Source organism: Miscanthus floridulus, chromosome 3, assembly GCF_019320115.1.
Source record: "Miscanthus floridulus cultivar M001 chromosome 3, ASM1932011v1, whole genome shotgun sequence".
Lineage (NCBI taxonomy): Eukaryota > Viridiplantae > Streptophyta > Magnoliopsida > Poales > Poaceae > Miscanthus > Miscanthus floridulus.
In genome coordinates, this window is record NC_089582.1 from 119,074,480 (window position 1) to 119,098,514 (window position 24,035).

Consider the following 24,035-nt stretch of genomic DNA (forward strand, 5'->3'; position numbering starts at 1 on the left):
GTTATCAAATAAAAAGTAGCCAATAGAGGCTACAAATAAGTTTCTTACAATACCAAGTTCAGCCCAACAGCCAAGAGCTCAAATGTTCCCAAATCCTTGCTTATTGTTAGCCACCCTCCTAGGAAAACTACACCATCAAGGTCAGGTGTCAAAAGAATAAGCAGACTGTACAAAAGCTCCTGTTGTCAAAAGAAGAGAGAGTGGGTGAGGGGGGGAGGAACTATACATCTCTACAGTCAACCCCCTCCTGGCCTTCTAGCCCTTCATGTGTAGTGGAACTACACATAGTAGTTTTTGGCCAGGAAGGTCCTAAGCCAAAGGGCCCTGTGGATATCACTCATGTTCATAAAGCCCCTGCCTTGGGCCTTATTGTCCAGGAGGAAGGTGTAGGCAACAATAAGTGCCTCCTCACTAAAGCCAGGCATCTCCATCACAGCAAGATACAGATTGGCATCAACATGGGTAGGTCCAGTCTCCCTAAGAGCATTGGCCACATTGTTCACAGCATCTGACATGTTAGTCAACATGAGCATCTCCTCCTTAGAGAAGTTCCCTCTCTTCCTCTTTGGGCCAGCAGCTAAGGAGGTAGGAAGTAGTTCAGTGGCCTTGCTATCCCCTCCCTATTCACTGGGAACTGTGGTGTGGGTCAAAGGAGGACCATCAGCCTTAGCACCAACACTGTCAGCCTGGTTCTACCCTAAGGCTTCACCAGACCCAAGTGCAAACTTGCCTATGGCCATGGCATTAGCAAAGATAGCCTCCATCTCAGTGTAGAACCTAATAGGGCAGTTAAGAAACTCTGCATCTTTAGGATGGTCCTGCAGGGTTGGGCAAATGTAGTTTAAGAAAGGCAAATGTAGGTAGTCAAGGCAAAGACGAGATCAAATTACTACCTTGTAGTGGGCAAGGTAGTGCTCTTGCTCAAGCATGATAGCATGAGCCTGGTCATCCCAAAGAGCACCACTAAGGTCCTTCAGCTTGCTCACCCTAGCCCATTTCTGCCTCCACTTCCTCAAGTGGTTGTACACTTGAGTTAGGCTAACAACCTCCCCACAGAACAGCTTGAGGGCTTTGGCCACAGAATTCACATCTTTGTTCTTGAAAACCTTGTCAGGCCTGCTACCATTACTAACAAGGGCAGCCATCCTCCTTAGCACAAAGCCAGAGGTGGTGTTGGTCCACCTCATTGCCCTCATAGCCCAATTCCCAGCCACAGGAGCAGCAACATCAACAGGGTTTGCTACACCTAGAGCAGCACCAGCACCAGCACTAGCTACAACAGGGGCAGCAGCACTAGCACCAGCACCAGCTACAATAGGGGCAGAACCACCATTGATGAGCTGCTCTATCACTGAAGTACCAGCAACAAACCCACCCTCAAATGCACCTGAATCCATCCTAGGGTTGGCATGTAATAAAATCAACAACAGAATGAATCAAGAATAGACTGACAACAATATTAACAGTTGTATGAATAAACAACAGACTAACAGATCATGAAGAACATAATGATTCAAGAACAGACTGATAGTAAGATTAATAACAGAATAAATGAAGCATAAAATTGGTCTCAACTTTGTCCACCAAATTATTACATCACCATGACACATACATGAGTTCCATAGCTGGGTACAGAAGCTAAATTCAAGAACATATTACATCAAATAGTGTTTGTTCCCCTCCCTTCCCACATAGCATTGCAAATGGCATCCCTTATTTTAGCCATGTCAACAGAGTCTTGGTCCAGATGGGCTGGGGGCAGGTTGGTTGGATCAGCAAAAGCAGTAAAACCTTCCTCATCAGGCACAACTTCATCAATGCCAAAACCTAGGATCCAGTTATGCAAAATGGCATAGGCAACTATAAGCTTCACTTGTGTCCTATACTTGTGGAAGGATTTGTTGTCCAAGATCCTAAACCTACCCTTCAGTGCACCTATAGCCCTCTCCACAGTCACTCTAAGTGATGAGTGCCTAAAGTTGTAGAGCTTCCTTGCATTGGTGGGCCTGTTCCTTGGGCCATACTCAGACAAATGGTACCTAACCCCCCTATAGGGAGGTAGGAAACCATTTTTGCTTGCATACCCAGCATCTACCAAGAACATTTTACCTACACAAGACATCTACTATGAGAGTGTGTGTTAATAGGCCATGGAATATATAATTAGTGTTGGTGTGCAATTACCTTCTGGCAAACTCAAGCCATCTTCCCTGGCTACAGCATCTGCCAAAACAGTTGCATCATGGGCAAAGCCCTCCCAGCCAGCTAGGACATAAGTGAATTTCATATCACAATTCACAGCTACCATCACATTTTGGGTGGGATCCTTTTTTCCTACCCTTGAAAGCTTGTTGAATGCGCCTAGGAACCCTTGCTAGGAAATGAGTGTCATCTATAAAGCCAATGACATCCTAAAAAGCATGGGTCAGTCATTGCAATAGGTCTAATGTAACTAATGAACCCAGGGTATACAATTACCTTAAAATATGGATTCCATGTATGGCTTCTAAGAATCTTTGGGTGAGTGGTAGTGCTAGCTGGCTTTATCATTTTATTCCTAAGCTCACCCATAGCATACAACACCTGATGGAAGTGCTTGTGGACAGTTTGGATGGACCTCCTAAAGGACTGGTGGACAACCCTAAATCTTTGGTTGTGCCCTACAACATGTAAAAACATGGCAACCTGCTCTTCTACTGACACCCCCTCCCTATCCGTGACAAGACTCCTCTCTCTAAAAGTTCTCACTAACTTAAAAAAGTAGCTCTCTTCATCCTAATCATAAAAATACACTATGAATCAGTGGAGTTGTATATCATTCTTAGTGTTCTCTGTCCGTGCTATTCATTTTCATCCCTAATCAGGGCTAGTGCTATAGGATCAGGCAGTGAGGTTTCAGGTTCAGGGGTTTTCCTTTTCAGCCTAGTGGATACAAAGGAAACCATAACAATAGTCAAGGCAGCTGCCTTCCTACACAGCATGTCATGGCTCAAAGACAGATCCATCTACAAGCATATAAAAATGTAACATGATTTTAGCTTAATGTACCCTGCTAGGCATCAACATGAATGTGAAATGAATGTATATGAACAAAAGCACGGCTGCATCTTGTATGTGATGCCTCCTAGTGCTAAATTTGGACAACATCATCGACCAATGACGGAACAAAAAACTCAGAGCAATAGTAATCAGAAACAAATCAACATCCCTAACAGATCAAGAACAGCAAGGTACAAGTAACACTAACAACTGCATCAAATAGTTATGAACAGCAAGGTACAATACTAATCTAAAACAGATCAACAACCCTAACAGATCACGAACCCAATAGATCAAAAACAGCAAGGTACAAGTAACCCTAATAAGAGCATGAAGCAGTTATAACAAGTATGAAACCCTAACAGATCATGAACAACAACGAACAAGAAACCCTAAGAACTTCAAGAAGCACCACAAAAATGAAGATTGGGGGTCGATTTCACCTTGGCTCGGGGTCCAAACAACGGAGAGGAGGCAGATCTGGAAGTAGAGGATGCAGATCGGAAAGAAGACGAAGCAGATGTGGACGGAGAAGAAGAGGAACACCACCACCATGGAGTCCCAGCAGCCGCCGGAGTGGGGACGCGGCGAAGAACCTCGGCGCCGGTGACCGAACCCACAACCAGCCGGAGGTCGTCGATGCCGCCATGCACCACCACTCACCGCCGGTCTCTCACGAGGGAGGTGGAAGAGCAAGCACCGAGTGGAAGAAGGTGAGAGTGGAGAGTGGGAACCCGTATATAAATGGCGACGAAATCGCTGCCATTTCGCTTCGCGCGCGGCGGCTAGAGCGGGAGCGGGGAGCGGGGACGCGCGTGGAGAAGTTTCCCCTTCTCGCCAGAGCCCGCGCGAGCCACCCCACCGCCGCCCAAAATCGCCTACGTGCGCCGCCACGAGCTTGGCTCCAAAGAAACGAGGGTTTTGGTCGTTTCCAGAGGGCCAGGCGGAGAGGGCGTTTTGGCTTTGGGAAGCCAGGCTCGCTCGCGGGCCACGACCACAAACATGGCAAGTTGCAGCCCACGGACACAGCCGGGCCTCCGGGCCAGGGTCGCAAACGCGCCCTACGTAACTACTCCAGACTGGGTTTACCGTTTACCAGTTTGTTCGGCTGAGCAAGTTCAGTTTGTCTTTTCTAGCTGGAGCAATATTTTTCTCTCATAAAATTTTAGCCTAAACAGTGTTTTTAATATAAACAGTGCTTTATTTTATCTCAGCCGAACAATCTGTACCTAACTACTCCCCTATCCCATAATAATCGCACTTGTATAATTCGAGGTGGCAAATTACGTAGTAGTACAGCTAAAGTTTTTTTTGAAACAAGACGTCGAAAACACAGACGCCGAAGCACGGAGCAGAACAGGGAACAGAGGACACGTGCTGCAGTGCAAAAACGAGTGGACGAGAACATCCGCACACCATCCTTTCCTCTTTTTTTATATTTTTTATTTACAAGTCGACTTTCCGTTGGTCCCACGCTCATCCACAAACTTTTGTCCACTACTCCTACGGGTGTTCGATTGGTACAGATTTCAATAGTAACTCGGCTGTTTTTGGTTGATTCAACAGTATTTTATGAGAGAGAATAAACTGAAATAATTCTAGACCAGACCAGATTACAAAATTTGAACCGTAGAAGTGTAAATATTTTAGGATGCAGGGAGTATTAATAGTACCTATGTCAAAAAAGAATGTAATTCTAGATTTAGAATTAACAAAACTTTCTCTAGTTTGACCTATTTTATAGAAAAAAATACCAACATTTATTATGTCTCTATATAGATTTACTATAAAAATATATCTTATATTGAATCTAATGATAATAATTTGATATAAAATTTGTTAGTACTTTGCTGTACACAGATGGTTAAAGTTGAAATTGTTTTGCATTTTTTTTGGACGGAGTATTACTATATTATGATTTATATGCGGTTTGATGAGCCTGAAGTAATGGGCCGCAGTGCTATAAAGGTAAGTTTTGGGCCCAGTCATGCATGTTGTCTTGAGGGATGGAAAATTCAGGCCCATGAGTTCACGGAGACTGCCTGACGTGCAATCGAACCAACCAAATCCAGGCCCGCTCATCGAAGAAAAGAAAAAAAAAGGGAATTAAAAACAAAAGAGGAGAGGCCCGGTCTGCCGGAGCGGAGGGTGCCGATCCCGTCGCCGCCGCTACCCCGTCAATCGCGAGCAGCTCCTTCCGGATTCGCACCGAGCTCTCGACGATTTGATGAGATAGAAGGCTAAACCATCCGGGCATCGCTATGCTGCGGAAGGCCGTCGTCGCCTTCTTCGCCTGCGCCGCCCTGTACCTCGCCTTCTCCGCCTACTCCCGTCGCCAGGTGTGGCTTTCCGCTCTCCAGTTTGTCTGGTTAGGTTCGGTCGTTAAGATGTCTGACTGATTATACTCAGTTTTTTTAAGATAGTTCAGATCGATTAGTGTGTCGAATCGAGATGCAACGCTGAAGGGGGAATTTAGTGGATCTCTCTGTGCCGGGATCGCTTTATCCTGTAGGGATTCGAGCTCTAGCTGTTCGTAGTAGCATTTTTGCAATGTGATGTCACTAAGTAATTTTAGGGAGCTGGTTCCCCTGTCGGCGGTACTTTTGCAGTGGATGTGGTAAGGCATACATGCGATTTGTTTTTCTACCTTGTCGATGCCATTATCTTTACTGCTGAATTGTGTCGTCGTGTGGCTTGGCTCCAGCATTGGAACTATCATGTGTATTCATCTAGTCATGTTGCGTGACATTTTGAATGATGCATAATACGTATTTATTTCTTTATTACCCAAGACACTGGAGATGCATTGTATGTACTATTCCCTCCGTTCCAAATTATAAGACGTTTTGGCTTTTCTAAATTCATAGCTTTTGCCACGCACCTAGATATATGTAATGTCTAGATACATAGTAAAAGCTATGAATCTAGAAATGCCAAAACGTCTATAATTTGGGATGGAGGAAGTACTATGGCACTTTATTAGAGAAAATCAAAGGAAAAAAAGGAACTACTGTGACAGTACTGTGATGAATGCTATGGATTTCAAAAGATTTATCTTATCTTTTTTCTCATGTTGCACAGAGCATTGCAGAGGTTCAATTACCAGCAGTTACTCACAGGGTCTACCTAGATGTAGAAATTGATGGCCAACACATAGGTATATTGCAATTAACAGCACATTGTTGGGTGTTTCAATGGAAATCTTTGGTCACCTATTGCTTGCAATATTTCTTCATGTTTCATTACTCTTAACCATAATTACATTGTTGGCTTAATTCTTGATTGACCCAATCCCCTAATTGCAGGTAGAATCGTTATTGGTCTCTATGGGGAGGTTGTTCCAAAAACAGTTGGTATTCTTATTATACTTCTCTTTTTCCAGCATCTTCTTTTATTGATTTTGATTTTCAAAGTTTGTGTCTTTGCACAGCTGGTGCTTCTTGTGCTTCTGTTCTAGACTCTTGACACGTGGCATAGTCATGAACTCACGCATTTGTGAGTTTCTCCATTGTTTTGGTTAAAAGTTACCCTGTTCGAAGAAGTAGAAGAAGTTTAGTTGATACATATCGATTTCTTCCATCCTTCTGTTCCTGTCAGTGTGCTGTTTTGTGTGGTTAATGAAGAATTGAAGATCTAATTGTTAGCACTCTTCCTATTTTCATGATTTCGATTATATATGCCTAATGGATTTTTTTTCTTGAAAGAAGAATTTCTTGGCTGAGACCAACCTCACTGCTTCAAACTTACAATTATCCTGTCGAAGTTATTTTTTGCAACATATATGAAATAAAATTGCCTTTACAGATTATAGTTCACCTACTAAATTTCTTTGTTCTACACTTTGCAGAAAACTTTAGGGCCCTTTGTACAGGTATTTTCTCCATGGCTTATTTTGTTGCCACCAAAATCTCACCTGAGCTGATCGTTCATGTCCATTTGTTCATCATTTCAGGTGAAAAGGGTGTCAGGTCCAATGGCAAACCTCTTCATTATAAAGGAACACCGTTCCATCGTATTATCCCTGGCTTCATGATTCAGGGTGGTGACATAGTTAGAGGCGACGGGAAAGGAAGCGAGTCTATATATGGAGGCATCTTCCCAGATGAAAATTTCACTGTAAAACATACACATCCAGGTGCGATTGTTCAGCTAGTGAACTTTATCATCCAGTTTGCACTTTGCGTTTGTTGAAGTTCTTGTGTACTTAGTTACACATTTATTTTCAAGGAAACCACCACTATTTTATTTGACACTAGTGATGCTATCTATTAAAGACTATGCAACTTTTAGTTGATGACATCCTTTTTAGATTACAACAGGGTCTGGTTTCTGATTTGATTCACTATTTAGCTACACCTGATTTCAAGAAAACTATGTACCAGAGACCTACTGAGTTGTTTGTCGGCAACAAGTTTAAATATTCTGGTGTTTTTCCTGGTCGTATTTGGCTTATAAGCCATGGCTTATCAGCCAACGAACAATATTTTTCTTCACACCAAACCAGCCAACAATACTTTCAGCCATGGCTTATAAGCCAAACAAGCCCAAAGGAACGGGGTGTATATTTCTTTCATCCTGACTTGGTTGGCAATTAGTCAGTGTGGCCAAATCTTGAATCTGTGTTTGATCTTCTGACAGGTATCTATCTGAAAATTATTAAATTAGAATGGTCATTTCCAACTCTACCCCTGCTTTGCTGTCTTGCAGGGGTTGTTGCTATGGCGAATTCTGGACTTGATTCCAATGGATCCCAGTTTTACATAACTACTATCAAGACAAGCTGGTGAGTTGTGTTACACACCAAGTCTCACCAGTGATTAACTTAGAAGCTGCAGCTCCTGAAATGGTAGCTTTGTAGGTTGGATGGGGAGCATGTTGTCTTCGGCAGGGTGATCCAGGGAATGGATACCGTGTACGCCATTGAAGGGGGTGCTGGGACTTACAATGGCAAGCCAAGGAAGAAGGCGGTGATCACTGACTCTGGTGAGATACCCAAGGAGAAATGGGGTGATCAGGAAGCATAGGCTGTTCTCTACTCCTTGTCACCATGCCATTTTCAAATCAGGCGGCCATATACTTCTTTTTTCCTTGACCTCCATGGCGTGCCACAGTTCAACGAGACTTATAGAATGTTGTATATCGTAGCTAGTTTATGGCCAGTCGAACTGACCCTGATCCCTTGAGTTGTGATGTGGAGACGTGAAAAGTCTTTAGCCAGCTTTGTTACCTTGATACCTGAATTGCTCATCTTGTGTATGAAATTCGTCTGCTATATATATATAGTACATAAGGACCATTTTTTCCTCCTTCCTTTTTTGTTGAACCTGAACTTATGCTAGTGGACGCAGTTTAGAGCATCACGCCAAGCACAAACTGAGCATTGAGTTGATTTGGTTTGTGGTGGAATCTGGCCAATCCGGTTTCATCATGTTGGTCTGAGTGCTCACATTTTCTTAGACGGGAAGAAATAGTTGGTTTAAACCAAACATCTTGGCGCGGATGCTTGCATTTATTGGATAGGAAGAAATCCGGCTGTGTTTTTAGTGGTGGGTGATGTGCTCTTGGACAATGTGCTTAACGGATGCTTACATTTTCATGATTTAAAATCTTATATGGTGTTTAACGGATTTATTTTAATAAGTTACAAAATGAAACCAGATTGAAACCACTTCTAACCGGGCAAGAAGATAATTTAAACGGTATTGAGAGTTGAGGGTGATATGCAATTTATCTGGCTTTGGAGTTAAGGAGAAAATCTAGCCTTCGAAGAAGATAGTTCAGGGACTTTTTCCTTAATCTAATCATACGGTGAAAACATCTCGCCTATATGGCTGTCGGCACCGGCGCCCAAAACATCTCGATGATTAGCAGGATAAACAAAATGGTAGGCTGTCACGGGAACACGGCATGAGATGGGCAGAAGACGAGTAAAGACACGTTTATGCTGAAGGAGCATGTTGCAAACGTATGTTTAAATTGTTTTAGGTGTTTTCAGATGTATGTCGTAAGCGTTTATATCGATGTTGCAAAAGTAGATTGGGATGATGCACATGTTGCAATGGCTATACACGTATGTTTCAAGTATATGTTTCAAATATTTCATCAGTATCGTACATATGTTGCAAGTGGATGATGCTTATACATGTAAGTTGCAAGTGTAATGTTTCAAGTGTTTCATACGTATGTTTCAAGTGTTTTATCTGGATGTTGTATTATGTTTGCAATGATTTTCAAGTGTTTTATGAGTTTAGACGTACGTTGTAAGTGTTTCAGCTGTTTCGGACATATGTTGCAAATATTTCATCTAAGTGTTGCAAAAGTAGATTCGGTGTTGCGCATGTTGCAATGGAACCCAGCTGCTGCAACTATTGGATGACGTTCGGGCGGCGCAGGGCTGCTGCTAGGGTGCCGTCGAGCGTGTGAGAAACCGAGCGTAGGCATGAGGGCCCACGCGGTGGAGGCGCGTGAAAAACAGACAGCGCAGGTTCCATTTCTCTTGCGTGCGCGGCACCGCTCGACGCTAGCGCTCTGGATCGGACATCAAGTGCTAACAAGTCCGAGGCGTGTTCGCTTGAACTTATCAGTCGGCTTATCAGCTAGAATCTACAGTATTTTTCTCTCACAACAAAACAGTTTCAGCCGGCTTATCAGGCGGCTTTACTATGATCCGAACGGGTCCGGCGCGGGCGCTCTTGGCACCGTAAACAAAATGGTGCGCTGTGCCTCGTATATAGTCAAATGAAATACAACAACACGATACATCCAGGGGCGGATCCAGAACGGGGCTGCGCCCCGGGCTGAGCCCCGGGCTGAGCTGCTGATTCACGTTCAAAACAGTCTGATCTTGCTTCCTAGGTCTCCTTTTGTCTAATTAAGATCATAGTTTTTTAGGCTAAACACCACATATGTTACAGGGGCTACATGGACTCGTCTCGAGCTACAGCCCGGGCAGCCCGGGCCCTGAATCCGCCCCTGGATACATCGTAGCATATGCATAACACTCTTGTAAATTTATCGTATTATTGATATTACATTTGCACATATACATGCATACATGTAGCTCGCAGACCTGAAAGATCTTACACATATACCATTACAGGATGGTTTATTATTTTATTCAGGGGACAGTAAAAAAGCATCGATCCATTCACCGAGAGCAACAGGCATGCAGCCTTGTTTCGGCTTATTCGTTTATCTGACTTATAATTCATGATTTAAATAATATTTTTTTATATTAAATTAATTAATAATATTTCCAGTTATGACTTATAAACCAATTGACCCGAAACGAACAGGCTGCATGGTGCTCTCGGCCGGCCGGTCGGTTTGACAGAGCAAATTAATTAAGCTACTGAGGACTAGCCACGCATGCGGTTGCAAGCCTAGCTAGCGCTTGGAAATTGGAATATATACTTATATAATCGAGTCCGATCCGCTCATCAGTTCAACATGGTCTGAGTGGGGAGCAGGATCTTGGAGTCGAAGGCGGCGGCGGCGGTGGAGTTGAGCATCCAGGTGTAGAACGGGTGGAAGACGACGGACGCGGGGCAACTCAGCGTCGCCGGCAGCTTGGGGCACTTGATGAAGGTCTTGGCGTCCGTGTCCACGCAGAGGTAGACCTGGTACAGATGCTTCTTGCCGAAAGGTCCGTCCCTGCACTGCAGCCCCGGCTCGACGCCCAGCTTCGCGGTCACCGCGGACTTGATCTTCGCCGTGCTGTACAGCTTGTAGTCAGGCAGGATGCCCTGGTCGGCGAGAGCGCCGAGGAGGTCGGCCTGCTTCCTGAGGTTGAGCGCCGCCTTGAAGTAGTCCAGCTGCTTGAGGCCCGAGCACACGCCGTAGCTGTCCCAGGCGCTCTTCCACGCGTTCACGCCGTCGGTGGGCGGGCACTTGAGCTTGCTCCAGTAGTGGTTGATGTTGTTCTCGATGTTGTCCAGCTGATCGATCCATCGACGCATGGTGGTTGATTAAGGGGGTTTAAGTTTATAATAACATATAGACACGGAGAGAGAGAGGTGAGTTATGTCCAGTTTTTTTTTTTTTTTTTTTTTTTCTGTTCCATCGAATATTTGAACATATGCATGGAGTATTAAATATAGATTAATTACGAAACTAATTGCACAACTTACGACTAATTTGTGAGATGAATCTTTTAGCCTAATTAGTCTATGATTTAACAACATGGTACTACCGTAAACATGTGCTAATGATAAATTAATTAGGCTTAAAAAACCGCCTCGCAAATTAGCCTCCATCTATGTAATTGATTTTGTAATTAATCTGTATTTAATGCTTCTTATTAGTATCTAAACGTACGTGAATTTTAGATGCGACTATAGAACCAAACGGTCCCTTAGTTAACCTTTTCAGCATCGAAGGGGCTGCCGTTCCTGCAACGGACTACGGGCTTGTTAATGGACACGTCGAAGGTTTGGAAGAACTCGACGAAGAAATCCTCCGCCGGATAGCCGTACTTGGGCACGCAGCAACCATTGTCGCTGGCCTCGCAGTATGCTCCAGGCCACTGTGCATACACATCAATCAATCCATCCGTCGATACATTGAGCTAGGAATTAAGCTTGCAATGATCTCACTGGCCTACTAATAATAACCACACTACTGATGATTTAGCTAGGAAGCTCTCGATGAAGATGACATGAAGCCAACAAATACCACCAGTTCTGTAATGTAAATTGAATTTATCAAAATAACCACTTTGCCCTCGAGTGTGTGCACTCGAATATTTCGAAAATGGTAGGAAGTAATAACAATAGCAAAATGGAAAAACAACCCGGATCGAGTAGATTCACTTTTACCTATAAATATAAATAGGGGCCATGTAGTTGAAAAGATAACTTTTGGTAAGACAATAAAATCAAGGATTTTCTTTACCTCCCCATTATTCACACATTTTTCTTACCTTTGTTTGGGTTTTCTACTTTGACGATTATCTTAAGGAAAAAAATGTCAACGGCAATATGTTCTTCAGGTTCATTTTCATTTACAGATTCAATCCGTTAACGTACTCTCTCCGTCTCGAAAATAATCCAATTTTAACATTCAAATAAGCTAAAAAAGCATTCAAATGTTGTAAAAAAAATGCAAATTTAGCTTACAAATAATTTATAGGGCCATCAAGGCATCAACTCTAGGTATGCTGTCATAAAGAAGAGTGTTATACACTTGCATCATGACAATGAAGTTTATGGATACACACGGGGAGTGTCGGTGCAAAAAGTGACCAACTAGTGAATATTTGTAGTTTTGCCGTACGTTGTGATCGGAGGTGGTCTAGCACTCAATGACACATGATTTATGCTGGTTTAGACAACGTGCCCTACGCCCAGTTTGGGTTGGTTAGTGACTTTATTCCTAAGCCCAGGTACTCGAAGTTTGCTATGGGGTTACAAACGAGAAGGAGGAAGAAGTGGTGTACAGGAGGTCCGGTCGGCTTCGGTCGGAAGGGCCGGGAGCGACGGGAGCTGCGCTATGAGTAAGTGTTCAAGTGTGTGCTTGGAGTTCGAACCCGACGGTTCTATGGTCGTGAGCTAGTGAACTTGATCGGTGCTTGTTATCTTCAAGCAGGGCTCTCCTTTGTTGGAGGGGGCGCGTCCCCTTTTATAGATAAAGGGGATGGCTTTACAGGTGAGAGGGTGAGGGTACGTATGCTACCGAGCTTTGTTGCCCACGCCGACGGGTACAAGATAATGGTAGGCGCCTAAAATACTTTTGATGTTACTGTAGAATGTCAGATGCATGCGGGAGGTCGTGCTGCCTTTTTCAGGGATGGTAGACGTCGATACCTGCAAATACTGTTTGATACCTAGAGGCATGTGAGGAGTCTCGCTATGTTCACCGGGTATGGTAAATCCTGGCGCCCATACCGCTATCGATGCCTAGAGGCACGTGGGGGGCCTTACCGTATGGGAGTTTTAGTGGCCCCTACAATAATGTAGAGGGAGATGTCGGCACCTACAATATTATTTGTGTCAGGGTGGCTGCTGAGTACTGTTCCATGCAGGGTATGGTCCCTGGTACAGTGGTTTTGACTTGTGAGCCTTGCCTTGCTTTTCTCCGCACGTCTTCTGGTTCCTACCGAGCGGGCGTCCCCGGTCGGATGGCTCCAGTCGGCTCTGAGTATGCTGGTCGGAGAAGAGCGGTGAGCAGGGTTCCTGCGAACCCGGGTCGAAGATGCGGGGTCAGAGCCGGAAGTAGTGTTTTGGGCCAGGCCTTCTGATCGAAGAGGTCGTCCGGAGGCTGCTGGAGTCGAAGCGAACGCTCCGGTCGGAGAGGTGGGCCGAAGTAGCCGACGAGCGGGCGCTGTTCCTCTTCGGCCAGACCTTCCGGTCGGTGACTGGGCCGCCCTTCTGGCCTATCATTTTAGACTCTTGGACCAAGCCTTAGCGTGGAAGTCGATCCTCGAGGGACCCCGAGTTTTATGAACCCGACAGGAGCCCCCCAAGCCCCCGGGTGATTCGGGTAGAATCGTCCGGGGGATTTTTTATCTTGCCGGCAGGTGTAGCCCCCGGGCCCCTGGGCAGTTCGGGCAGAACCATCTAGGGGGTTTCCTGTGTTGTCAGCGGGGGAGTTTTTTTGTTTGAGACGGAGTTTTGTCGACCATGGCGTCGTTGTGCAGCCGAGGTGGGTTTTTAGTCGTTTTGAGAGATTGGGTGAGAGGGAGCTTGTGGATCCTAGCGTCGGTGCACGCCGTGGATCGAGCGAGGGAGTTAGTCAGGGGTTTTGGATGAGACAGAGGTCATTGGTCCTAGCGTCGATGCGCGCCATGGGATCGGGTGAGGCAGTTAGATTTGGACGAGCTAGAGTTCACTGATCCTGGTGTCAATGCACGCCGTGGGATCGGGTGAGGCAGTTAGTTTTGGATGAGATAGAGCTCACTGATCCTAGCGTCGATGCACGCCATGGGATCGGGTGAGGCAGTTAGTTTTGGACAAGACAGGGCTCACTGATCCTGGCGTCGATGCGCACCGTGGGATCGAGCGAGGGAGTCAGTCTTGGACGAGACAGAGCTCACTGATCCTGGCATCGATGCGCGCTGTGGGATCGAGTGAGGGAGTCAGTCAAGGGATTTGGATGAGATAGAGCTCACTGATCCTGGCGTCGATGCGCGCCGTGGGATCGAGCGAGGGAGTCAGTCTTAGACGAGACAGAGCTCACTGATCCTAGTGTCGATGTGCGCCGTGGGATCGAGTGAGGGAGTTAGTCTTGGACGAGACAGAGCTCACTGATCCTGGCATTGATGCGTGCCGTGGGATTAGGTGAGTCAGAGTCGTGGGGCGAGATCAGGGTCGTAGACCTAGGTTTTTGGAGCGCAGTCGGAAGCGTAGCCGGATGGGATGAGATCGGGGTCGTAAACCCAGGTTTTTGGAGTGCAGTCAAAAGCGTAGCCAGATGGGGCGAGATTGGGGTCGCAAACCTAGGTTTTTTGGAGCACAGTTGGAAGCGTAGCCGGATGGGGCGAGATTGGGGTCGCAAACCCAGATTTTTGGAGCGTAGTCGGTAGGGGCGAGTTTGGGGTCGTAGTCCTAGGCTTTTTGTCTTGAGCCCCCGAGCCCTGTTGGGCCTTAGTAGGGGTCGGTGTGAGTTGTGTGTGTTACCCCATCCTCAGTTCCTCACAACCGGAGGGGTTGAGTTTTGTCGCTTGTCCCGATCGCTCGGGCTCGAGTGACACGCTCGGTGAGTTCGCTAATGGGTGTGATCGAGTGGAATCTGGGTCCATCGTTCATGACAGGGTCGGCATAGCCCCCTTGTGACATTCCACTACTCCTTTACCTACAACCCGACAGATGCCTGGGTCATTTCGGAGACCGACCTGGGTGGCCTAACGGCCTCCCATCTATGGAGATTCTATGGGTTTGGTGAGAGGTTCAGGATCGAACAAGAAGGTTGAGATGACCTGGTTTGCCAGACTAGGCGAGGGCCGCATAGGGCTCATCTACGTTTTTCTCCCCTAGCTCTGTTGGTTGCTCATGTCGAATGAGGCAACCGCCGCTTCATGACGCAACATGGAACGTTGTGATGCATTTCGCTACACGTGCGATGCTTAGTTCCTAAGCCCCCGGGCGGTTCAGGGCCCGAATCGTCCGGGAGGTTTGGGTGTATGGAATGAATGCATGTATAGATGTATGAAATGATTGTAAGAAAATAGAGAGGGTTGGTAGTGCTCACCTTGATGGCTTGAGTGACGGGGTTCAGAGAGCTTCAGTCAGAAATGTCCGACCGGGACCTACGCTCGTCATTCGTGGGTGAACCCTTGTGTGAACAATTTTTGTATTAATGAACACATGCTAACCTTGATGGCTTGAGTGACGGGGTTCAGAGAGCTTTAGTTGGAAATGTTCGACCGGGACCCACGCTTGTCATTAGTGGGTGAGCCTCTTGATGACCTGAGTGATGGGGTTTAGAGAGCTTTAGTCAGAAATGTCTGACTGGGACCCATGCTCATCGTTCGTGACAAAGTCGGCATGGCCTACATGGGGTGCCCCTTCGCTTCCTTACCTGTCTCTTGGTGTCTATCCTGAGTGATTCAATCGACTCAGGGGGCCCGGTGATCTCCCTTGGCGGAGATTTTGTTTGGGTTTCTCGAGGCCTGGCCTGGGGAAGCGGGGTGCCCCCTGCGTGTGGTGGCACTTCAGTTTTTGTGCTCGGCGTGTGGTAGTGGTTGGTCATGCGATAGTGGTGGGCTCGGTCTAGGCCACGTCCCGTCTGATCAGGAGCCATTCCATCGGGCAGGGCACATCTCATCGGTCAGGGTGCGTCTTATCTGAATTAAATGGGAAAGAGAGAGAGAGAGAGAGAGAGTTCCTCGCTCCGCTGTTTTGCCTTCTCCTAATCGGCACGCCCTTCCCTAACTACTGTTCCCTTTTCCTTAAGTAGGAGAGGGAAAGGGTTTTCGACCTGTTCTTTTGCATGTTCCTCATCTGCCGCCGTCTTTCCTCTTCCTTCTTGTCGTGAACGTTCCTAAGAGCCGCGGTGGTTTCTAGGAAAGAAAGGGGAGAGAGCGAGGGAGAAGAACTCACCGATCCTTCTGCGATCCCAGAGCAAAATATCGGACTGGAAGTCGTCCACCATGAGGGAGTCGGTGTTGAAGGCCTTTGTTGCGAAGGGATTTCTACCGCCGAAGGAGGTGGCGCACTGGAGGGTTCCTAGGCAGGAGGAGTCCCCACAACCTTGGCCTAACAAGGTGGTTTCCTTCCTTACCTTCCATGAGCGCGGGCTAGGATACCCCACACACTGGTTCCTATGTGGCCTCCTAAACGAGTGGGGTCTGGAGCTGCAGCATCTTAATCCGACAGGGGTGCTGCATATCACCGGTTTCATCACCGTTTGTGAGGCTTTCCTCGGGATGGAGCCGCACGTGGATCTCTTTTGGCGGCTCTTCTCCTTGAGAGCCTTGATGGTGGGGGACCCGGCCGAGGTCACGCTGGTGGGGGGTTTCGCCCTGTAGAGAAAACCGGGCATGGGAGACTCGTATCCCACATACCTCCCCTATGACTCCAACAAGGGGTGGCATGGGGACTGGTTCTACATCAGGAATCCGGCAATGGCGCCATTCCCGGCGTTCACCGGTGGGAGGCCGGAGAAGCAGAATAGTTGGACGTGGGGTTATGCCAAGAAGGAGAAGCATAAGGTGGGGATCATCGAGGAGGAGCTCCAAAAGCTCATAAAGCACGACCTTCATAGGGTATGGGTGTTCCACACCCTATACCATCGCCGGGTCGCACCATTGGTGGAGAGGACGTGGCCGATGTGGCTGTACAGTGGCCCATTGGACCTGGACCGCGCGTTGTCGGAGGATCTGCCAGACGATAAGGTCTAGAGTCGCCTTGGTCGAGTGCTGCAGCTGAAGCCTAGAGAGAAGGTCGAAGGGAGGCCCGTGCCTTTCAAATCCTCGATCGTGTCCACCCTGGTATGCTCCCTTCTTTTTAGCTCGCATGTCTTCCTCTACTTTTCCTATGTGTATTTTTCTTTTTTGATTGGGAGTCACACGTTCCGCAGGGGCTTGGAAATTACAAGTCCCGACTGCACCTTCCCAAGGGTCTGGAGGGCGTGGCCAAGCAGGCCGCTCAGAAGGAGGTGGCAGATGCCAGGAAGAAGAAGAAGGCCGAGGTGGCCCATCGGAAGTACAAGAAGGAGAAGGAGGTGACCCGACGCATGAAGGTCGGGGAGAGAATGAGCGACATCGAGTTCGAGCTCGAGTCGGAGGATCCCATAGATGTGGACGACATGGTTTCTCTGAGGAGGAGGAAAGTTGGGAGGTTGTTGTGACCTCGGCGGAGCATCGTGGCCCCACAGCGACGTCCGTTGAGGATGAGCGGGAGGCCGCGCGGTGCGCGGCAGCTTCCACGCTGTGGAAGCGCGCGGTGAGCGTAGACGTTGTTGGTGAACGAGCGGTAAAGCGGACGCGGTCACCGCACCCTTTGGTGGCGTCATTGGTCACATCGCCGCCTATGGCGGACGCGGCCGAGCAAGCCAGGCGGTCCGTGGAGCAGACTAGCACTTGTGCGTCGTCGGGACCGATGATGACGCGCGACTCACAGCCAGGGGTGGCCCCGCTTATGGCGGACACGGTCGAGCAAGCTGGATAGCCTGAGGAGCAGACTGGCGCCCGCGCGTTGTGCGACTCACGGCCGAAGGATGCCCTGCCCCCTGCTCCGGTCGGGGAGTCCCAAGCCAAGGGCCGGGGTGACCCGCAGGTCGGGAAGGAGCCGGTTGGGATGACTCCACCCCTGGCCGAAGCGAGGGGCACGGGTCATAGCCCGGGAGCGGCCTGTGCCCTACAGGCCCATCGATGTCGGGTCTTGCCTTCAGAGTCGTACCGCTCACCACCCGGTATGTTCTCTTTTGTTTCTTTCCAATCTTTTGCCGTTGAGTTTATCTCTAGAGTGTGATTTACCTGCACCCTCTGTCAGTGGCTGGGGGATGATGGGGTTGAGCATCGCCCCAACTCCCATGCGGGAGGCATGGAGGCCCACCTTGCAGCGTGTTGCGATGAGCGACGGGGGGAGCAGGATGGCGGCGGCGAGCCCTTCCCTTTTGGGGGTGGTTGCTGCCACAGTGACGGCGGCGGCGTCGACATTGGTGGTGATTTTGGTGCCGATAGTGGGGGCTACGTCGAAAGTAACCCTCGTGGCCCCTCCTCCATCGGTCGTGGCGGAAGAGGAGAGGGAGACTGAGCTCCCTGCCTCACCAGGCAGAGGGCCGCATGGCTCACCCGGGTGGTCAGAGTCGAAGGTGCTAGGGGAGAGCATGGTCGGGATGGAGTTAGAACATCCGACTGTAGTCCACGCAACCGAGGTGGTGGATATCCCATCCGATGACAAGGTGGATGATACAGCGGAGCCACCGGTGTCATCGCAGGAGCTAGCGGTGGTCCGATCAGAGGCTAGGCCCTTCGGTGGGCTATCGGAGGGTGACCTAGAGTGGCCCTGCCCTGAGGACCCGGCGAAGGTGTGGTTCGTCCTTTGGGATTCCCAGGAGTGTCAGCTTTGGGACATTCTCAGGGAGCAGGGGCACGCCACGATGTCTAAACTCACCAATCTATCAATGAAGCTTGGAGACGCCTAGGAGCAGGTTAAGTCTGCTCAGCAATTGATTGAGGTTGACCTATAGCTTGCTGTGGAGGTGAGTTTCGTGGACTTGTCTTTGACCTCTGAATCTTTTGTTGGTTGCCTTAGCATGTTTGTTTTTTCATAGAGACTGAAGGGGACGTCGTCTTGCAAGTCCTGCTTTCTTTGAATGGAGCATGCCTAGATGGTCAAGCTCGAGCGTCAGCTAGCGTCCGCCCATTGTGAGTCCTAGGACCGAGCAGCCGTGGCAACCACGGCGCAGGCGGAGGGGCAGTGTGCAGTAGAGCGGGCGACTACCGCCGAGCAAGGGCTCGAGACGGCAAAGGCCCATTAGGCGGAGACTGAGGCGAGGTTGTGAACATCCCTGGTGAACACCAAGGCAACGTTGCGAGAGTCCTTAGTGGCCCTTGAGCCAGAGCGGGTCACTTTGGTGTCGGCGCAGAACGCCCTGGTGTCGGCACGGAAGGCCCTGGAGGCGGAGAGGAAGGCCCGGTTGGAGGCGGACCAGGAGGTGCTCGCGCTCCGAGGCCAGGTGATGGGGACGGAGGACGCGAGTGCCTGGCTGCATGAGCAGGCGGCCCGACAGGCAGAGGATCTCTCCATCCTTGAGAACTTCCACATTGGTACATGCCTTTTCTGTTCTTTGTTGTTGGTTTTTTCCTTCAGTCTGTTTCTGAGCTTGTCGCTCTTCTCTCAGAGCTGGGTGGAAAGGTGAAGACGCTAGAGCAGAACCTGGAGATGATCAAGGTGACCCTCGGCCGGAATGCGAAGGAACTGGCCAAGTCCCGTGAAGAGCGACGTGCTCTCGAGGGGGATCTTGACCAGATCCGCAACATTGCCCAGCTTGTCGTCTCGGACATCTTCGGGTCGGCGCCTAGCACTAGCGTGCCCATGGTCCAGCTGGTGGAGGTCTCGGATGCGGTTTGGGACCTTATCAGGAGCGGGCTATTCTACGAAGCGTCGGGGGTGCTGACTTCGGTGGTGATGCACCATCCAAACCTGGACTTCACTGCCATCTGTAGTGGGTATGCCAAAGGCTTGAGCATGGAGGACATCCAATCGATCAGGGAGAGCTTGCTGTCGCATGCAAGGTCAGTGGCCGAGTAAGTCTCTGCCCAGTGGGTGATGGACGTCCGTCGTGAAGACATGGCCAGAAGCATGCGTGGGGAGGACGCTGCCCAGTCTACAGACGGCGCAGAGCCTGGGTCAGAGGTGAACATCACCCTGGCCCCGACCGAGCCGAATGTTGTGCTGCCAGGGAGTGAGTAGCCCGCGCCCTCATTGGTCGCTCTGACATCAGATGCCGCCGAGCCGGTCCAATAGCTTGCAAAATATAAGTAATTTAGTGAAGGTAGAAGTTTAAGTTTGTGGGGGAGCCCCCGTGTAAACATTACTGTGTGCTTAATGACTACCGTTGGTTTTGTTTTCTGTAATGGAATTGCTCCGTTCGGGGGAGCCTGTTCCCTTTCGTTCCTCAGTTTTCCCTTAGCATAATTTTGTTTTTTATTCTTTCTTTCTCGTACCTACCCGTTTGTCCTGTAGGCCGCGATCTTGGGAGCCCGGGGCGTGGCCCGTGAGGCTCGACTACTCGTAACCGTAGGGAAAGGCAGGGTGCGATTGGTTGGAATATTTTTAAAGCAAAGCTATGTAAAGAAAAACTAAGAAACAAACTATCCCATTGGTTGGGTAGGAAGGAATTTCACCATATGTAAACAAAATAGGGAGGTAGTCATTAAGCATAATCATAGTAGTGTACCTTAGTGGAGCCCCCGAGCACCCCGGGCCAAAAAGTGTTCGGATTGGGGTGCTTTTATAAGAGCATATACTAAGTAAACAATGGTAAGATTGAAGCTTTAGGAAAAAACGACATAGCTGTTCTAGTCGTTCGGAGAGATGGGCGTCGTTGTCATCCTTCGGTCGGTACGCGTCCCTTCGGGTAATTGGCGAAAGATAGAGAATAGTAAGTAAATAACATCATGTACATTACTCACAGCGGGGTTTGAGCAGAGAGTTTGCTCAGAAAGAAGCGCAGATGCCGCGTCGTCGAAGCCATGCGCCCCAGAGTTGATGGAGGGCGCTCCTCCGACGGGTACCGAGATGTGAACCTCCTCACGGAGGTGTAGCACGTCGAGCCGGTCGGCGATGAAGTCTAGGCTTCCGAAGAGGAAGGCCTAGGATGGCTCAAAGATGGGTGTAGCCCGCACCCCAGCTAGTGAGAGTGCGGGAAACTCCGGCGAGCCAAAGCAAATCGTATCGCCCGAGCCTGCCACGACGAGGGTGGCAGAAAAGTGGGCCATCCGATGACCAAAAAGTGTTGAACGTACAACGTCTTCCCCACGGACGACGCCAACTGTCGGTGCAGAAAGTGACCAACTAGTGAATATTTGTAGTTTTGTCATACGTTGTGATCGGAGGTGGCCTAGCACTCAATGACATAGGATTTATACTGATTCTGACAACGTGCCCTACGTCTAGTTTGGGTCGGTTAGTGACTTTATTCCTGAGCCCAGGTGCTCGAAGTTTGCTGTGGGGTTACAAATGAGAAGGAGAAAGAAGGGGTGTACAGGAGGTACGGTTGGCTCCGGTCGGAAGGGCCGAGAGCGACGGGAGCTGCTCTATGAGTAAGTGTTCAAGTGTGTGCTTGGAGTCCGAACCTGGCAGTTCTGTGGTCGTGAGCTAGTGAACTTGATCGGTGCTTGTTATCTTCAAGCAGGGCTCTCCTTTTGTTGGAGGGGGCGCGTCCCCTTTTATAGATAAAGGGGATGCCTTTACAAGTGAGTGGGTGAGGGTACATATGCTACCGAGCTTTGTTTCCCATGCTTACCGAGCCTTGTTGCCCACACCGACGGGTACAAGATAATGGTAGGCGCCTAAAACACTGTTGATGTTACTGTAGAATGTCAGATGCATGCGGGAGGTCGTGCTGCCTTTTTTAGGGATGGTAGACATCGGTACCTGCAAATACTGTTTGATGCCTAGAGGCATGTGAGGAGTCTCGCTATGTTCACCCGGTACGGTAAATCCTGGCGCCCATACCGCTATCGATGCCCAGAGGCACGTGGGGGGCCCTACCGTATGGGAGTTTTAGTGGCCCCTACAATACTATAGAGGGAGATGTCGGCGCCTACAATATTGTTTGTGTAAGGGTGGCTGCAGAGTACTGTTCTGTGCAGGGTATGGTCCCTGGTACAGTGGTTTTGACTTGTGAGCCTTGACTTGCTTTTCTCCGCACGTCTTCTGGTTTCCACCGAGCGGGCGTCCCCGATCGGATGGCTCTAGTCGGCTCTGAGTGTGTCGGTCGGAGAAGAGCGGTGAGCAGGGTTCCTGCGAACCCGGGTCGGAGACGCGGGGTCGGAGTCAGAAGTAGTGTTTTGGGCCAGGCCTTCTGATTGGAAAGGCCGTCCGGATGTGGTTGGAGTCGAAGTGAACGCTCTGGTCGGAGAGGTGGGCCGAAGTAGCCGACGAGCGGGCGTTGTTCCTCTTCGGCCAGACCTTCCGGTCGGTGATTGGGCCGCCCTTCCGGCCTGTCGTTTTAGACTCTTGGCCGAGCCTTGGCGTGGAAGCCGGTCCCGAGGGACCCCGGGTTTTATGAACCCGCCAGGGAGAGTAAAAAGATTAGAGGTACACACATCATTTTTATATTAAACAAAATTGTCAGTTTGGAACTTATTACTTTTGTTGTACAACACGATTCTACAGTAGAACAAACAAAATTCAAAATGATAATTTTGTTTAATATGAATGCACTTTGAAATGTAGTATCAGGAACGCAAGTGTGCTTAGTGGTGTATGTGCGTCACCATGTAATGGAAGAGAAATATTACACAGACAGAAAATAATAATAAATGTAATTTTGTGATTGCAGATAATGATTTAGTCAAGAAATTAGTGGCGGAGCCAGAAACTTTTAGGAGCCCGGACGATTCTCATTATGCAAAATTATTTAGCTACCAAATTATAGAATTCTACATGGATATAAAGAAATTTTCCTTTTAAACTTTGGCGAGGAGCCCGGGCCGGCCGGTGGCTCCGCCACAGAAAAGTAAACTGTGTACAGTCATCAGATTTAGCAATGTTAGTAGACTGTTAACCGTGTGCACGAGATTAAGCATTTGAAAAGGTCCATACCATGAGGATAAGGTAAAAGAAATCAAAGGGCACCGCATTGGCAGCTGCCAGTAAGCCGAGGATTAGGCTCAACACGATTGTTCTGCGGCCTCCCATCTCTGCTACTTTGGCAACGGGGAAAGGCTGTTTGCTGCTGGCTGCCTGCCTGTTCAAGCGATCCTGTAGGTGGTATTTATAGTGAGGAGGTCGAGTGTCAAGGCCGGAGCAGAGCAGCATCCTCCATAGAAGTCGACCTCATATGAAGCGCAAAGGAGTGACGACCCTCCAATAGTTTTTCTCGGTTTGTTTTCCTCCATGAATATAATCATATATACTCTTGCTTGAATATTTAATTAATTTGTTCAATATAAGATCGCAAAAATTGTTTGTCCTGTAGCATAGTCCTAGAATGATAGAGGCGGTAAGAATCATGTGCCCATATATACGATCATATATGGTTTTATAGTGATTTAGATGACAACACAAGTACTACGACTAAGTTGTGTGTTAGATGTGTTAGACATGACATGCTGTAATAGGTTCTAGGGATGCAATAGAAGAAGTGGTGCAAAGACTGATGGAGAAACCTAGTTAAAATGATGAAGTGTGTAAAGATTGCACGTATCGAAAGGTCTAGCGGCAAGGAATTAACATCTAACGGATAATTAGGTGCCGTCCGGTCCGGTGGTGCAATTGAGAGCACCAGATGACTTGAGAAGAGTGCGACTGGAAGAACTGACTACGAGCTAATGGTGAATAGTACTATAGACTCTAGGTCAATATTCTCCATCGGATAAAGCACATGACGATGAATAGTACACATAGTTAAGTCTTTGCTGACCCAATTCACCCGTTGGCCCTCTTTGGTCACCAGTCAAGTCCATTATTGGTGTAAATACCCCCTCGCCACTTTCTTTAGCCTTGCTATTGTTCTAAACTTAAAACTACTCCTTGGAGCCCAAGTTCATCTAGCCCACTCGGAATTGGCTAAGGATATGAGAAGATTAGTCAATTAGGTTTAGATATTGAAATATTGAGTGCTTTGAGCTTCATTCCCACATTTTAAGCACTTGAGTTCTTCATCAAGCCAAGTTTTCAACATGTTTGTTACTCTTGGATGTCTTTCTTAGGTCTGACATGTGAGAACCTAAGCTTTGTGGAGTGCCGTTGGACTTTTGTAGTTGAACCTTGAGACAGGGTAGGTGGATTGATCTGTGCAGACCCAAGATTCTCGTTGTCGCAAGCGTAACAAGAAGGGTGGGGGAAGATGAGGCGCCTTGGGTTCCCTAGGTGTCTTTAACC

General features: G+C 48.4%; 3 protein-coding genes across 3 annotated transcripts; 1 reads left to right on the forward strand and 2 right to left on the reverse strand.

Moving 5' to 3' along the window:
• Positions 1-278: 278 nt before the first annotated feature.
• On the reverse strand, positions 279-3,594 carry LOC136544283 (uncharacterized). The gene is made up of 7 exons (XM_066536500.1): positions 3,483-3,594; positions 2,185-2,265; positions 1,692-1,827; positions 1,492-1,524; positions 894-1,398; positions 731-818; positions 279-577 (listed from the first exon to the last, which is right to left on the reverse strand). Exons 1-7 carry the CDS (start codon positions 3,592-3,594, stop codon positions 279-281), a joined length of 1,254 nt encoding a protein of 417 aa, XP_066392597.1.
• Positions 3,595-5,110: 1,516 nt separating this feature from the next.
• On the forward strand, positions 5,111-8,335 carry LOC136542207 (peptidyl-prolyl cis-trans isomerase CYP21-1-like). The gene is made up of 7 exons (XM_066534536.1): positions 5,111-5,378; positions 6,121-6,196; positions 6,345-6,392; positions 6,887-6,910; positions 6,992-7,174; positions 7,747-7,822; positions 7,898-8,335. Exons 1-7 carry the CDS (start codon positions 5,301-5,303, stop codon positions 8,061-8,063), a joined length of 651 nt encoding a protein of 216 aa, XP_066390633.1. The 5' UTR covers positions 5,111-5,300; the 3' UTR covers positions 8,064-8,335.
• A 1,965-nt stretch (positions 8,336-10,300) lies between these two features.
• On the reverse strand, positions 10,301-22,902 carry LOC136542206 (ribonuclease 3-like). The gene is made up of 3 exons (XM_066534535.1): positions 22,755-22,902; positions 11,402-11,563; positions 10,301-10,976 (listed from the first exon to the last, which is right to left on the reverse strand). The coding sequence occupies exons 1-3, from the start codon at positions 22,848-22,850 to the stop codon at positions 10,479-10,481; spliced, it is 756 nt and encodes a 251-aa protein (XP_066390632.1). The 5' UTR covers positions 22,851-22,902; the 3' UTR covers positions 10,301-10,478.
• Between the last annotated feature and the right edge of the window lie 1,133 nt (positions 22,903-24,035).

Coding starts and splice junctions, on each gene's coding strand:
- LOC136542207 (XM_066534536.1), top strand. CDS start 5,301: ATGCTGCGGAAGGCCGTCGTCGCCTTCTTCGCCTGCGCCGCCCTGTAC. Junction 6,197..6,344: donor AATTGATGGCCAACACATAG/GTATATTGCAAT, acceptor CCCTAATTGCAG/GTAGAATCGTTATTGGTCTC. Junction 6,911..6,991: donor CTTTAGGGCCCTTTGTACAG/GTATTTTCTCCA, acceptor TCATCATTTCAG/GTGAAAAGGGTGTCAGGTCC.
- LOC136542206 (XM_066534535.1), bottom strand. CDS start 22,850: ATGGGAGGCCGCAGAACAATCGTGTTGAGCCTAATCCTCGGCTTACTG. Junction 11,564..22,754: donor TCTTTTACCTTATCCTCATG/GTATGGACCTTT, acceptor GTGTATGCACAG/TGGCCTGGAGCATACTGCGA. Junction 10,977..11,401: donor GCCCCTTCGATGCTGAAAAG/GTTAACTAAGGG, acceptor TGGATCGATCAG/CTGGACAACATCGAGAACAA.
- LOC136544283 (XM_066536500.1), bottom strand. CDS start 3,594: ATGGTGGTGGTGTTCCTCTTCTTCTCCGTCCACATCTGCTTCGTCTTC. Junction 2,266..3,482: donor TGTTTGGACCCCGAGCCAAG/GTGAAATCGACC, acceptor CTTATGTCCTAG/CTGGCTGGGAGGGCTTTGCC. Junction 819..893: donor ACTACCTTGCCCACTACAAG/GTAGTAATTTGA, acceptor CCAACCCTGCAG/GACCATCCTAAAGATGCAGA.